At 40.6% G+C, this 16,270-nt stretch overlaps 1 protein-coding gene across 1 annotated transcript in view; it reads right to left on the bottom strand.

Annotated features, from left to right (window-relative positions):
- Window positions 1–16,270, bottom strand: part of ZMYND10 (zinc finger MYND-type containing 10) — a 1,873,846-nt gene that overhangs the window by 459,355 nt on the left and 1,398,221 nt on the right. Inside the window, exon 10 of the mRNA XM_044078166.1 lies at window positions 14,961–15,082. Coding sequence (XP_043934101.1) covers window positions 14,961–15,082 — 122 coding nt within the window. The remainder of the gene's footprint in view (window positions 1–14,960; window positions 15,083–16,270) is intronic.

Below are 16,270 nucleotides of genomic sequence, written 5' to 3'. Positions count from 1 at the left end.
TGAACTTTTACATACTGATTCAACTTGCTTAGATCCAGAATTGGTCTCTGGTCCCCTGTTTTCATTGCACCAAAAAGAAGAGTTGTAAATCCAATTTGTTTGGGTGGGACCTCCTAGATTACTTTTTTTTGTAGCAGATTTTGAATTTCTTGGGCTGTGTACTCCTTCTGACTGGGTCAAATGTTGGGAAATTTCTTTCTTTGGACAGAAGGTAGAAGGGAAAATGGTATATAGTAACCTCTGGATGTGGTTCTTACCACCCATACATTTTTTGTGAAATTTGTTCATGTGTCCAAGTTGCAAAGAAAAATTACCCCTGACTACCTCCAGAGGTGGACAGTCGGGCAACACTTCAAGAATGCTGATAGGGAATATCAGAGTCGTCTCTGAAGCCCTGGTTTTGCAGACCCCCCCCCCCATGGGGTGACATTTGCCATTGAAACCTCCTCCTCTGCCTCTAGAAGAAGCATCCCTGCGCAAGTCCCGAAAAGGTCCCTGAACTTTTCCAGAACCACATCTTCTTACCATGTTTTTGGTTCCTAGAAAATTACCATTGACTAGGTGCATAACATAATTCAAGGAGTGAACTTCACACCCTCCATACTCCGAAGTTTCATCTTGGTTTGAGAGGGTCTTTCACTGATGGCCAAAACAAGGAGGAGCCATCAAAGGGGGCATTAACAAAAGACACCTTGAAGGGTTCCACAAAGTTGCATAGCCTCATCCAGGTACGTCTCCTAATAGCTATGCCTGAACCGGCTGCTCATGAGGCACCCTCCACTGTATGGGAGATCAGCCTCATAGATGAACTGGCAACAGACGAAAGGGAAGCCAGTTGAGGAGAAACCTTCTTGAGATCCTTTGCAGACATGGACTCACTGACAAAATTTGAAAGCTCCTTGATCAAATCTCTCTGTAAGCGAGTAAAATGTGCCAGGTAATTTAACGACCTCAGTGCAATTGTGGCTGAGGTGTTATGTGCTTTCCAAATTGGTCTATCACTCTGGACACCCTGTTTGGTGGATGGGCAGAGGAGGCAAGAAGGAACAGAAAGTATATAGAGATCAAATAATCTTAATGCCAGCAATATGCTAAGTCAAAGAGAGGGAGGAGGAGGAGGAGAAAAATGCTAATTATAATATTAAGAAAGCAAAAGACTAGTTAAACTTAACAAGAAAATGAAATAAAAATAAGACCAAAGTGCTATGCATAGTTAATGGCTGAAACAATATCTTGGGAGAGGTGATTATGTCTAAGGACCATTGTAGATGAACCATCAGACTGTTGTTGGGGTGGTTTTACTGGTAACCCAGCACGAAGTATAGGCTGGTAAAGTGTATCTCTCTTCTTTAAAACCTCATGTTTGACCATCAAAATTAATTTTAAGGGATATCCCCTATCTAAAAACATCCCTAAAAGTTGAAATAACTCACATTTAAAAGTATCAGAGTTGCTCACCAATCTCGACAGTCTGACCATTTGCCCCTTGATGATTCCCTTCTTCTGGTGATAAGGGTGACAACTACTAAAATGGAGCATGGAATTCAAAAATGTTTCCTTCCTATGGATACCACTTTCTAGAATCCCCCCATCAAAATTCAAATGGATATCTAAATAATTTATCTCACACGCATGCCAAAAGTTGGTGAACCTGAAAAAAGTAGTGGTGTTATTTAAAAATTCAAGGAACTCATTGGCCACCTGTTCAGTCCCTTTCCATAGAATCAGAATATCGTCCAAGAATCTGTTATATAACAGGATCCTGGACATAAATTGAGATGTGAAGATATAATTTACTTCCCAGTATAGAAGTACCAAGTTGGCAAACACAGGAGCACACTTGGCTCCCATGGCCACTCCTGCAATTTGTTGGTAAATTTCCCCTTCGAAGAGCAAAAACGTATTCGTAAGGATCAATTCCATTAGATCAATCAGTAGAGAGTAAAAACTTATTCTTAAGGACCAATTCCATTAGATCAATCAGCAAGCTCCTGTTCTTATTGCAAGTTTTGCTGTTGACTAAGTTTTCTCTAATGAAATCAAGGCCCTTCTCATGGGGTATGGTGGTAAATAAATTTATCACATCTATGGTAAGAAATGTGAAGGGCTCAGATAAAGCAACACCCCTAAGTCTTTCTAAACAATGTCATGAGTCCCTTAAAATATGATCAGATTCCCCCAAAACTATTTTGATAACGAAATCCACAAAAGCTGCCAATGGCTCAGTTTTATACCCCTTAGCAGCTACAATGGGTCAAAAAGGGGGGTTAGAGATAGGCTTGTTTGTCTTCAGTATGCCAAAAATTACCGGAATAACAGGATGTGGAACCAACAGATACTTGTGCTCTTTCTCATCTAACATACCCTGAAATAGTGCATCTAACAAAAATAAATCAATTTTCGAATAGGCCCTGTTAACCTCATTGATACTGGTCCACATATAAGTAGACTGGTCGTTTAAAATTTCAGACATCTTGAAGGCATAGTCATACAGTGACATAATGACCATGCCCCCACCTTTGTCAGGTTTCATCAAACGTAACTCATGACTGTTGGCTAAACTAAATCGTTTCTTTCTCTCCTCAGTGGCCAAGTTGTCGTGAACCATTTTGTTTTTGTTAGAATTCAAATCCTTCTCATTTCGGCTTCACAGAGCCTCTCATAAAATAATAGGTCTACATTTGGAGGTGCTATGAATAAGCTACTTCTGTGCAATGAAACTTTGTCCTTGCTTAAAGAATTACCATTAAAACATAATTTTAAATTAAGCTGTCTAGTGTACAATTTTAAGCTGATCAACACACCAGCAATATCCAAGGAAAACTCAGGAACAAAAGTTGCACCCTTACTCAATAAGCTGTGATGAACTTTGTTAATAGTCATTGCAGTATAATTATAGATAGTAAAGTCGACTTTGCACTAATTTTAAAAAGTTTATTTTCTTTGTCATTGACAAGGTGAAAAGTAGTGAAAGAGGAGGTGACTTGAAACTAAAGGTGGAAAATTTGGAGACCATGTGGCAACTTAGGCTAAATGCTATACATCCACCTGGCCTCAATCACAGTATTGCTATTCTTCCTAGACTTAAAGTTAAAGCAAATGTGATTAAATAAGTTTTCTTTTTTTATATATTTAACAACGTATATCAGCATCACAGCATTTTATATCTTTAATTATATTGTACAAGTGCATTTTTATCTTGTATCTTGGTTCAATTATTTTTTTTATATTTCATGAATAATCAACTGTTTTTTGCAATCTCATTCAATGTGGATTGGTCAGCAGTTAGGGGATGGGGTATTTATATGTTGTTTGTACTAACCAACATTACTCTGATGAAGCCATTCTTATGGTGAAAGTGCTCAGTCGTTGGGATCTTTGTGTTTTGTGCTATTAAATCGGTGAAACCACGTTTGCGTTGGGACTTTTTTCATTTTTATTCCATTGTTTTTTGCTTCGTTGGAAGATTTGGTGTTTTTTTAAACAAGAAAATGGAAATGAAACTGCACTCTCACTGTTGAGCTTTTGATCCGTCTTATCACAATGGCAGCAAATGAGATCTGAGGAGTTGGGATTGGTATAGAGCATTAAGGGTAGAGAGAGGAGCTTGAGTTTTGGATCCTAAGTCTTGTATATGCGGCCGAGTCGGATCTGAGGATTTGATCCTAGACCCGCTTATGAGGAGGACTGAAAAGGACAACATCAGATGCGGATTCCCATGGCAGACAGAGTGTTAGCATCCTGTTGACTCTTGGTCAGTGTATCTTTCACTTTTGGTCCAAAAAGTGTTGAATCATCAAATGGGGCATAAAAAAGGACATCTTCAAGCCTTTTGCAAAATTGTAAAAGTGCATCCAGGAGTGCTGGCACATTGTGATGCTGGTGCTTGCTGCTCTAGCTGTGCCATCAACTGCATTGGTTAGCAGATGCATGGAAACATTCCAGCAGGTTACCCAAGAGTAACTTGAGTTCTTTGGCCTCGTCAAGAAACTCTGGAAATGTGTAATGTAGGCCTCCAATCTAAATGCAACCCAATCTTGTTCCTGTCTTCTACTGATGCCAGCATCTGCCAGATCCAGAACGAGCAGTAAACACCCACCCATTTGACTTTCTCTAAACCGTTCCCCTGGGCAAGGCAACCAGGCACATGCCTCATCATTCTTTCCTTGCCCCTACCAGTTTAAGAAGGTCTGCTGCCACTCATCTAAAGTACAGCTGCATAAGTTCTGCTTACCAGTAATAGTAGATGTTCATAGGACAAACTTCTTTATTGGCATATGGGTAGTAGTGGCCTACCACTTACTAGCCTCTATCTGGCAGTCTCCCGGAGCTTTAGACTCCTTGTTCTGCATGTCTGTGGGTGTGAAGAACCAATCAGCTACCAGAGTAGGATAGTCCTTCACAGCCACAGTCACAGACAGCAGCCCTCAGTTTTTTTCTCTAGGGTCCAAAAGGAAAAGTAAGTGGAAAAAGCAAGCGTTGCGAACACCTACTCTTCCAAACCAAAGACAACACACACACACACACACACACACACACACAAACCAAAAGCCACTAAACAAGAAATATATACATCCAAGTAAAGCAAGATGGTGGTAGGATGGTGCTGCCAGTAAGGCAGTGTGTTCCACGAACATCTGCATTTATAGGTAAGTGGAATTTATGGAACTGTACTATGTTCAATAAACACACTGCCTTGCTGGCAGATAGGTAGATTCCCAAAGCTTATCCAACCTGGGAGGAGGAAGAATAAGGATCCAGGATCCCTTGGAGAATGATCCTAGTGAAACCTGATCTAGATCTAGAGAAGGGATCCACTTTGTAGTGCTTTGTACAAATAAGGACAAAAGAGTTGGCACCTTTCCAAAATACTACAGAAGAGGAAAATACCCTAATGGAATGTGTCTTTATCTTGCCTGGATTTGCTTTGCCATAACATGTGCAACAAAAAACAATACAATAGAGCAACCAACATGCTTAGTGTCAGGTTAACCTTTCCTCTCCCCATAGAAGGAAATAAAAAGCCTTTCGGTCTTCCTAAAGTGCTTTGTTCTGTCAAGATAGTACTTGAGCGACCAATGCTCATCCAAGGTATGAAGAATCCTCTCTCTCTCCAATTCTTAGGTTCTGGAAAGAATACAGGGAGATTGACAGACTGATTAAGACTGAACTCTGAAACCACTTTCAACAAAGGAGGATGTGCAACACAACCTTATCCTTCTGGAAAACAGGGTAAAGGTGCCCCCACCATGAGAGCTTGCAGATGATAAACTCTTCTTGCAGATGACAGGGCAATAGCAAAACAGTGCTCTACATGAATAACTTGAGTTTCTGGTTGGAAAGGTGGCAAAGACAATTTTTCTAGAACATAGTTGAGATCCCATAAAGGAGGAGTTTGCTTGCGAGGGGGTTTCATATGCAACACTCCTTTCATAAACTATTTTCCTATAAGAGAAGAAGAAAGAGGGGGATCCATAGGTAGATGAGCAGAGATGGCTGCTAAATGCACCTTGATGGATACATATGATAAGCCATCCTGAAATAGCTCACACAAATATTTCATGACCAGAGCATATTCATTTCAATGGACCCCTTATTCCCATTCAGGCATCACTTAGAAAACCACATACATTTATAAACATAAGATATTCTAGTAGCAGGTTTTCTGGCCTCCTTTTACAATACTCTTTAATAAATGTTTTTACACCTGAGAAACACTGGAAACAATATCTTGGACAAACATTTTGCTCAACAGGCAACAATGCAGCAAACACTTCTAAACTATACATGCATCTCAACATCAACTTCCACATAAAACAGTTATAGTTAAATTTATTTATTTATTTATTTAACATTTGTTGACCGGGAATGTCCGACTAGGTTCCACAGATCCTGTTTTCAGCGGAGGCCCGGGGAGAAAATGCTCTGTCTTCATGTCTTAGAATGTGGGGAGAAACCAGATACCCCGAGGGCGGCCAACAGCGCAGCATGGGCACAGGCACCACCCAAACACATCCAAGGCAGAGAACCTCAGAAGAAGGGTGAACCTGAGAACCTGGTGAGTGCATGTGACGCCCTGCACTAAATATTTTAAAAGTTACCATTCTGGTCTGCCCAAGCTTATTCTCCTAAGATTCTAGCTAATTATCTAGATTATCAAAAGGAATCAGATTTGTAGAAGACAATTTTTATTTTATTATTATTTTTTTTTTTAGAAATGGTAGCTGAAGACAAAGAAGCTGGTGTCTGCAGATATGGGGACCTGGACACTCAGCAAAGCAGAGAAAATCCTACATTTCCTATTTTTTTTTTTCAAGGGGAGCCTTAGTAAACAATGGAGAACTATAAACTTTCTTAAAAACATCCTTCAGTGCCAGGATCACTGGACGGATGGGCTCAAGGATCAGTGGCTCTTCCTCCAAAAGATTACAGTCCCTGCCAATTTCAGAGGCAGTGGAAGACTCTTCCTAATTAAATACATCCCAAAATCTAGACGGCATTTGTATCTGCTCATCAAAGGAAACCATCTGATCCAACTAAGACAGGTCAGACGCCTCAGACACCTGATCCCCTTCAAAAATCGGGATGCAAAGCAGAAAGATGGTGGAAGCGCTGGCATTACTATTAACTCAGGTATGCATCTCACAGTCAACTGCTTGAACAATGGATTCAGCCATAGCCAGCATCTCCATTGGGAAATCTGAAAGAGACTGCTGCTCGACTATATGGTGAATTTCGTGTCTCTTCTTAGCAAGCAGTACACTAATGGAAAAATCTCCAGGAGAAACCTATCAACCCTGGCAATGGATTCTGCACCCCTGAATTCCCCTGCACGTAAAGAATTTTGTTCTCCTGTACAAGAGGATGTGTCTGACCCTAATTTCATGCACAGCTGTGGTACCAACACCACACCAGAGGACTTGGAGATGAAAGAAGGTGAGTGGTGCAAAAGCCTGCTCTTGGCTGAGGCTACTGAAGTGTCACTAGTTGTAGGATGTGGCCATAGCCAGCCTTAGGCATAGGCCAATTAGGCGGCCACCTAGGGCGCCGGTCTAGCAGGGGGACTTTTCTAGTATTTATTTGATGTAGTTAGACCAGGATGGGGGAACCAGATAGTGTGGTGTGGGGTGCCGTGGAGCCCTTTTGCCTAGGGCACCAGTTGACCTAAGGCCACTGCTGGCTGTGGCATATTTTTTTGTTTTATTTTTGTTTTTTACGTGCAGACAGAGTAGATGGTGGGGGGGGGGGGGCACAGTTTGAGTCCATCCTAGACAGGGGGCAAAAAATAAGCCAGGCTGCTACAAACTACTGATAAAACAGTACTCCCACTATACAAAGTGATAACACCTCCTACATGTTCCCTTAAAATATCAGTGTAAAAACTATTTAAACAAAAAGCCAGTAATTCAATAGATAGATACTAAGCACCAAGACAAATCATCCTATTCCCCAATAAAAACAATACATAGCAGATTTCAGTCCTACACGTATAAAAACAGAGTAGCAAAATTCCTGTCAGAAAACAAAATGGCACCAAAATTGTGATTTACATGAAAAAATAGTTTAAAATATCATTAAGTTACTTCATTCGCCTCTTTATGCAAAGATATGAAGAAAATACTGTGAAAACAGCAAGTTTTCCTGTTAACATATTCAAAATAATGCCTTAAATTAAATAGCAGCAATTCACTTGCAATTAGGGCAGTATGAGGTAATGACGGAACTTGACAAAAACAACCCCAGTACAGGAGAACACTTAGAATAAATGGTTATAAACCCTTAAGAAAATAGTATTCAGCATTATACTAACAGATTAACCCTTCACTGTTAACAGGAAATAAAATATGTCAAAGATGCACTTTTTGTTCCTTTTCTTAAACAAACAAATACAACAAACACTAATAGAAAAGAGAGAGAGAGAGGGGAATAAAATAACTCAAAGGTTTTTTTTTATCTGAGCTCCAGAGACCAAATTGTCAGAGAAAGGTAGTCTTCTCAGAGACCCTTCTCTTACAGTGGCACAAGAAAAAAAAATAGGGTTGCTGTTTGGGCTGTGAAGCAGGGGTGTAGCTAGGATTTTCAAATTTGTACTCACAGCTCTCAAACTGCAACTCCTCTCCCCAGCCAAGCTACGGCCATTCTCGTAATTCACGGTTCGCTCTTTTATTGTCGATGAAGAGGGATTCGCTGTAATGCCTCCTCAGTAATATAATATAGATTCACTCAAACGTGGTTCCTTGAATTGAAAATGAATTTGAAAGTTAGTTCTTTGAAAAATGCAGCATGGTAGTTGGGGTAGAGGATTCATGCTTTTGTTTTCAGTAACCAAGGTACAGCTTTTGAGCTTGAGTAAATTACTAACCACCTGCTACCCCTAACTAGGGTGTTTCATTCACACACACACCCCTACCTACCTCTTAGTGCAAGAAATATGAAAGCCTAAAATAAACAGGGACAGATATTAAATAATGCTCTCGTGAACCTGGAAAGTTGCTAGAATAACAGGATTAGTGCTAGTATGAGAAAGTTGCTAGAATAACAGGATTTGTGCTAGTATGAATTTTTCTAAAGGACATGGTCTGAAACTCAAATGTCTGTCATTATTTAGCAACTTCAGCCTTCAATGATTTTCTAGAAAATCACAAAATTTATGAGGAACAGACAAAAAATCTGGGGCATAAATCTGGACATTCTGCAAAATTTGGACAGTTGAGAGGTATGCTACCTACCTACCTCATACACACACACACACACACACACACACACACACACACACACACACACACACACACACACACACACACACACACACAAATACCTCTCAACCTCTTAGAGCAACAAACCCATAAATAAAACTGAGGCAAAGGCCCAAAAATAAGGACATTTTTTTTTAAATATTGCTCTTATAAACTTAGAAAGATAACAGAATAGCAGTAGGTCTTGCATTAGTACGACTTTTCTGAAAGGTATGACATCTGAAACTCAAATGTCTGCCATTATTTTCTAACTTCAGTCTTTAATGATTTGCCACTAATTTGCCAGAAAAATGCAATTTTATGAAAAACGGACAAAAAAATGTGATGCAAAAATATAAAATTGCCAGACAATACAGCTGGGAACCTGTCAAAGAAGGGACACCACTTTAATATGAGCACTGTTTACTTGAGCAGCTGACAAAATTAGAGAATCTATATGCATTTCTGAAATAAAAGTAATGCATAACTCTGATCATTACAGTTATTTGTAATTATAAACCCTCCACGTTTTCTTCCAAAATTGCTATTTTGCGGAGGGATTATTAGGGGGAGATGCACCTTCCTGACTGTATTAAATTATATTCCTTGTACAATACAGTATAGTTGTTAGAGAGCGTTTTAAATTTATTGTTTTGAACATTTTTCCAGTAAACAATGAAACAAAATGCATGCACCAATAATGACAAAACAGCCCAATTCGGAACATTTCCATCATAAAAGTCTACTCAAACTTCTACAGTCCACCAGTATCAGTAAATATGCACAATCTCTGAACTAGTAAAAGCCATCGACATAATTCCACATTAAATAAATCTGTAACTAATGAAGTCGCTGCTGCAAGTAAGCAACTTTATATTTCATGGTTTCATCTACAAATAAAGTGCCTGTTGCCCTTGAGGAATAAATTGCCTATGTTGCATTAAAACAAATGATACACTAGTAATATTGCAATAGGAAATGGATGGCAAACTGATAACAGGTTCATAGTTACTACTAGATATCTTCGCCAAAAAGGACTACAGCATCCACCCCCTTTACAACACAGTACAGTATCAGCAATGCATCTGCCTACTGTGGGAGAAGAACCCACAGCCTTCTGCATCAAAAGCAAGTACACTACTTGTTGTGCTATTAACAGTACAAGCAGACTCAACATAAGCAGCACTAAACTTTAGTTCCCCTGCAGCTCTCAGCTCCTTGTAAAATGTACTCAACACTCAGCTGTATCTCTGAACTTTGCAGCACAAGAAATCTGGAAAAAGCCAACATTTATTGGGGGGGACAAAAGCCCAAAAACCAGACACATTTTAAACATTGCTTGTATAATTTTGGAAAGTTGCTAGAATAAAATGCTGTGTTACCAACATGCATGTCTTGAACCCAGAACCATATGCACTACAGTCAGTGCAACATACCACTATGCTAAATCAGCAGTTTGAAAAATAGGAAGACTGAAACTTAATGGTTATCATTTAGATAGCTCTCAACCTCTTAGCACAAAAAACCTGGACAAACAAAGCCAATAATGAGGGAATACACATTCAGTTCTCACTTCACACCTTAGCACAAATACGTGGACAAACAACAAAAACAACAATGGGGGAATACAATTTCAATTCTTACTTCTCACCACAGCTGGGGAATACAACTTCAGTTCTCACTATAGCTCACAACTGTTAGAAATAAAAATCTGAACAAAGTTCAGAAATGGTGGCGGTTAGGGACTTTAGGCTCTTCTTACCCTGAAGCAAAGGTACAGGGTTTGAGCCTGAACAGCTATAGCCAGCAGGTGTATTATGTGGGGGGGCATTGTCTCTCTCTCTCACACACACACACACACACACACACACACACACACACACACACACACACACACACACACACACTTGCCTTCACGATCACCACACCACAATGATAATACACACACAATTGCCTTCGCGATCACCACACCACAATGATAATACACACACAATTGCCTTTGTGATCACCACACCACAATGATAATACACACACAATTGCCTTTGAGATCACCACACCACAATGATAATACACACACAATTGCCTTTGCGATCACCATACCACAATGATTAATACACACACAACTGCCTTCACGATCACTACACCACAATGATAATACACACACAATTGCCTTCGCGATCACCACACCACAATGATAATCCACACACACACACCACAATGATAATCCACACACACACACAATTAACTTCGCGATCACCACAATGATAATCCACACACACGCACACACACAATTAACTTCGCGATCACCACACCACAATGATAATCCATTCCCACACACATACCTGATTGCCTTTGCGATCACCTCACCACAATGATAATCCATTCCAATTGCCTTGCCCTTCACATAATACATCAAGCTAATATCACTCGCTCACAACCACCCGGTTCAAGTTATGCACATTTCCCACAATGATAATCCATTCCGTTCATCACGCGATTGGCTTTCACATAATCTAAAACATTCAAACTAACATTTCCCGCTCGCAGGCAGCCGGTTTAAGCTATGCACATTTCCCACTTAATGCCATCCAGCCTGACATGACGTGATGATGTGAAGCTCAATTCTGACTGGCTGGTATGTAGCCATGAAATGTAACTTAAAGGAGCCAATTCTGTTTTGAAAAAATACGTAACTTTTTTAATTAAAAAAGCTACCCCCTCTTCTAAAGAAGTTGTACTGAAATCAGTACAGTGTGTATGCCTCCCGACGTCCCTGCTGTGAAGGATGATCCTGTTGTGGCAGCTGACTGGTCCTTCACACCCACAAAGATACAGACAGAGGAGTCTAAAGCTCTGAGAGACTGCCAGAGAGTGGGTAGCAGGGCACTACAGCCCATATGTCATTAAGGCAGTGTGTTTGTTGAACATCTCTAGTTGCCTGGGTCTAATCAGGATTTTATCCCTCGATGCTAACAGAGCTGCATGACAAAAGTAAGATTTGGTCATAGGTTCATAGGTTCATAGGTTTATACTAGGCTATCTGCCCTAAGGCATTTATAAGCCTAGCCCAAATTATTGTGGCTTACGCCACCCCTTATATGAAAAAATACTGTGCCCATTAGTTTGTTGTGCCTCTGTCCAGCAGTGACCCAGAGATGATTCCCGGGGTAAACCTACGATCTCCCATCCACAGGTCTAGATTTCTCTTGAACAGAGTCAGCGAGGTGCTCTGCCTCACATGGACTGGGATTTTATTCCACAGCATAGGGAGTCTCTGAGTGATAAATCTATCCCTCCAGCATGTCCTATTTATATCCGTGCTAAGGTTTAAGTCGCTTGCTCTAGTGGTTTTGGTGGATTTGGATTTTTGAGGTGGAGCATGTCCATTAATTCGGGTTGGACATGGCCTTGTATGTCAGGCACATGTCACCTCTGAGCAGACGGTATGCGACTGAATAGAGCTGGAGTTTCTTCAATCTGGCAGCATATGACAGATTTTGGAGTCCCTTTATCCTTTTGGTGAGGAACTTTTGGGGTCTCTCCAATTGCTGCAGATGTCGGGTGAGATACATCCCGAATGGGGCATTGTACTCGATCATTGGTCTGATAAGTGAAGAGTACAGGGGAACAATGACCTCACTAGATCTGGATGTGAATCCTTCATGATCAGGTGGGCAATGTAGAAGGTCTTTCTAACCACTTTAGCAATGTGAGTGTCAAAAGAAAGGCCACTGTCAACCTGGGTCCCCAGGTCCCTGATAACCTCTTCTGTGCTTAGTGGATTGCCACCTATATGGTAGCTTGGGGTTACCTTGTTTTTCCCGAAGGGTATGACTATACATTTTTGGCGTTTAACTTCAGGCCATGGCTCTGGCACTAGCTATCTGTTTCAGTGAGTCCCGATATCCGTGTCCGATGCACTTTCCACTATGGCCCAGTTTGCAGTCATCTGCAAACTTTGTCAGCCAAAGTCCTCCCATGTTGGCCTGTACTTCTGAGAAGTAGATGCCAAACAATAGGGGCCAAGGACCGAGCCCTGTGGGACACCACTTGTGACCGGCTTGGAGTCTGACACAGCGCCAGCAACTCTAACCCTGTGGGTTCTGTCCTTAAGCCAGTTTGCAACCCATCTTGTGACATATGGGTTTACATTTAAGCTGGTAAGTTTTTCTACAATACCCGAGTGGGGTATTGTGTGAAAGCCTTGCAAGGTCAAGGTAGGCTGTATGGACTGCCTTTCCTCATCAATGGCCTTGGTGACTATTTCGAAGAAGTCGACCAAGTTCAAAAGGCATGATCTTCCCTTGACAAAGCCAAACTGGGTCGGGTCCAATGTCTGCAAGTCCCCTATATCTTTGTTTATGAGCTCCATTATGATCCTCTCCATAGCTTTGCAGACTAGACTTGTTAAGCTTATGGGGCGGTAATTACCAGGGTCCGTAGAGGCGCCACCTTTGTGGAGTGGGACCACAGTTGCCGTACGCCACTCCTTGGGCACGTATCCTGTGGTAAGGCTGAGATTAAACAGCTGCCTTATGTGCGGGTTTAATTCCTCATTTAGCTCGTGTAGCACACAGCCGGGGACACCATCCGGTCCCATTGATGCTGTGTTTTTAGCTTTAGAGAGAGCAGCTTTCACCTGCGCATTTGAGATGTCCGGGAGGCTACACTCGGCTGGGATAGTTATCTCTCCTTTAGGAGGTGAGGGGTGAAGTTTGCACTGAACCTGTCTGCCAGTATGTTGGCAATGTCTGTGGGTTCAGTGATTTTTGTATCATTTTGGACTAATTCTGAGCATATCTGTGAGTTTCCACCCAGGTTCCTAACATAGCTGAAAAGGCCTTATGATTGTCCTTTGAATCCATGGCAATTTTTCTCTCAAAATTGGCCTTAGTTGATTTTATGAGTGCTCGTATTTTTTACTAATAATGATCAGGGGTGACTTCCTTTTATGGATTTTGTTCTATCATGTAATAGCTTTCTCCTCTTATTGTAAAGTTTGTTAATGGCTGGGGTCCACCAGACTGGACGTTTGCCCTTTGTGGAAAGAGTCTTGGTTTTATTTGGGATTGCCTGATCCATGCAGTCCTGGAGGTGTTCATAGAAGGCATTTGTAAGGGCTTCCGCAGCTTGGGTTGTGGTTTCCTCTGACTCAGGGGCCTTGAAGGATACCACACCAGTCTTGAGTAGTGTGAAGTTTGCTTTAGAGAAGTTCTTCACTATGGTCTTTTTTTTTGGGGTGGGGCGGGATGTGGATTTCCAGTGAGATTAGTTTATGATCAGATCTCACCAATGAGGGATATACTTCCGGTGTGGAGCATTTTGTCCCCATGTTTGTGACAATGAGATCTAGTATATTTTCTCCTCTCGTGGGAACAGTGACTAGCTGTTCCATGGCATTTGAATTTATGAACTCCAGGAACCGTTGGGCTAGAAAGTTAGGGCTTGAGTAATGTTCCCAGTCTATATTCGGGTAGTTGAAGTCACCCAATATGATGGTGTTTGGAGATACATTTATACCCTCCAGTGTCTACAGGAAGGCTGTGTGGGGTTCCTGAGTTTGAGAGGGTGGCCTGTAGCATGCTACAATTTGTAGAGCAGTTTTGCCTATGGTTAGTTGCACCTGGATGGTTTCCGAAGCTTCATGCGTTGCCACCAACCTGGAGGTGTGAGTATCCTTTATGAATATGGATACACCCCCTCCTTTTGTGGAGTGGTCCGGGTTTTGGGGCCGGAACGCATGATATGAGGTAAAACCTAATAGTGCCGGGGTGTCTCATTCCAGACAAAATATATGCAGAGATTAACTATTATCCTATGCATGTTGCCATGTTAAAAAAAAAACTGGAAATGCTTTTGAGTTTTATAATACTATTGTGCAAAGTACTCTGGCCAAGAATTCATCCCCTAATGTCCATTCCCACTAAGACTGATTAAAATTTTCTTTGATTGGATTTAGTCTTGCATTACAACATCCCTGAGTGGAGGAAAGTAAAATGTTTGTTCAGGACTGGCCTTCCATAAAGGGCCATCTGAAAATGTGATTCTATTACCCTATAATAGCGGAAGCTATGCAGATGGAAACTGTCATGCAAATAAATTTTAGATCTGACTGATTATTTTATGGTTTGAAAGCGTCAAAAATAAAATCACTGAGTGCCATTACCCTTTCTATCCCAAAGACATTACAACTGAACTGAATAAATGAAACCAGAATTATGTTACCTGAGTGCTTGTTGTCGAAGATCTTCTTCAGAAGGATTTAATGCCTGCTTTACTTGATATTTGGCTATAGCCTTCCATTTCCCAAAGTTCTCTTTGTGAATCTGGTCCCATATTTCAGGAATCTTAGAAAAAAATGTAATAAAATTGTATTTACTATTTTTTTTATTAAGAGTAAATAGGCATACTAGACAGCAACAGCCTTTTTTCCAGCTGCAGACTTACACTGAGGACTAAACATATGTGGTTAAGGTACAAGATGATATAACTGAGGAGTATTCTCTGCATATCATATAGAGAAGAGTTCTATTGTGCTGTAGCTATATTTCCAATATCAAAGTATATATTAGCAACTGAAGGCAATGTAGCAATTAAATCATCATCAGAAATATAAAAGGAAATAATAATAAAAAACAGATAATCAACAAATGGTGTTATTTCTTATGCTGTCTTACTGCCAAACTATGCATTCTTCCTATATGTGACATAAAATTACTTAACACTGTTGTTAAGGTAACACCAAAAATGTTAAATTCAACTCACTTTGTAGAAAAATTTGCAGGAGGTATTATTAAAGAATATTGAAGAGTAAACATGAAAAGTGGCACTAAAGGCAGGCAGGAAATATACTGTGAAGCCTAGAGAACCTAAATTACAGTGAAGGACAAGAACCATAATGTGAAATCAGAAATATGTTCATTCAGTAATGCAGCAGATGCCACCACAGGATGGTCTAATAAGGGCAATGGAGAAAAATAAGGAGGTACTAAAGATTAGCTCTTTGACCTCTATGGTGCCAAAGTGTTAATTCCCTTCAGAAACTGTTTTACCACAAATAGAGAAAAAAGAGAAGGATCCCTAGGCAGACATTCTGAAATCGCCATAACAATTACAATGGCTACAGTGAATTTGATCTAGTAGATAACTTTTGGTGCTGTACAAGAAGGATGGTTAAGTAGAAAGTGTGCAGACTGTTGATAATAAAACACTCTAGATAATGGTACCTATGTGGAAAACAAAGCTTTGCTACCAATGTGAAGTAAGTGTGAAGAAATGACTAGTGCATGTCATTTGTGAGCCACATAGGCATCTAGAACTTACAAATAAAACAGTCTCTCAGATAAGGATACTAAGGTGGCAAAAACACTGATACCACCAACTTCAGGCCTACTGCCATCATTTCCCCTCTTTCTAAAATACTAGAGAAAACTATCCAAGCACAACTTATGACACACCTAACCCTAAACAATTTCCTCTCCCCTACCCAACATGGCTTACGCCCTGGCCACAGTACCATGACTGCTCTTCTTTCC

The sequence above is a fragment of the Protopterus annectens genome, chromosome 7.part0 (assembly GCF_019279795.1).
Source record: "Protopterus annectens isolate FY-2018-M chromosome 7.part0, PAN1.0, whole genome shotgun sequence".
NCBI classification, from domain to species: domain Eukaryota; kingdom Metazoa; phylum Chordata; order Ceratodontiformes; family Protopteridae; genus Protopterus; species Protopterus annectens.
The sequence above is the reverse complement of the archived record's forward strand: the minus strand, read 5'-3'. Positions and strand labels throughout refer to the sequence as shown.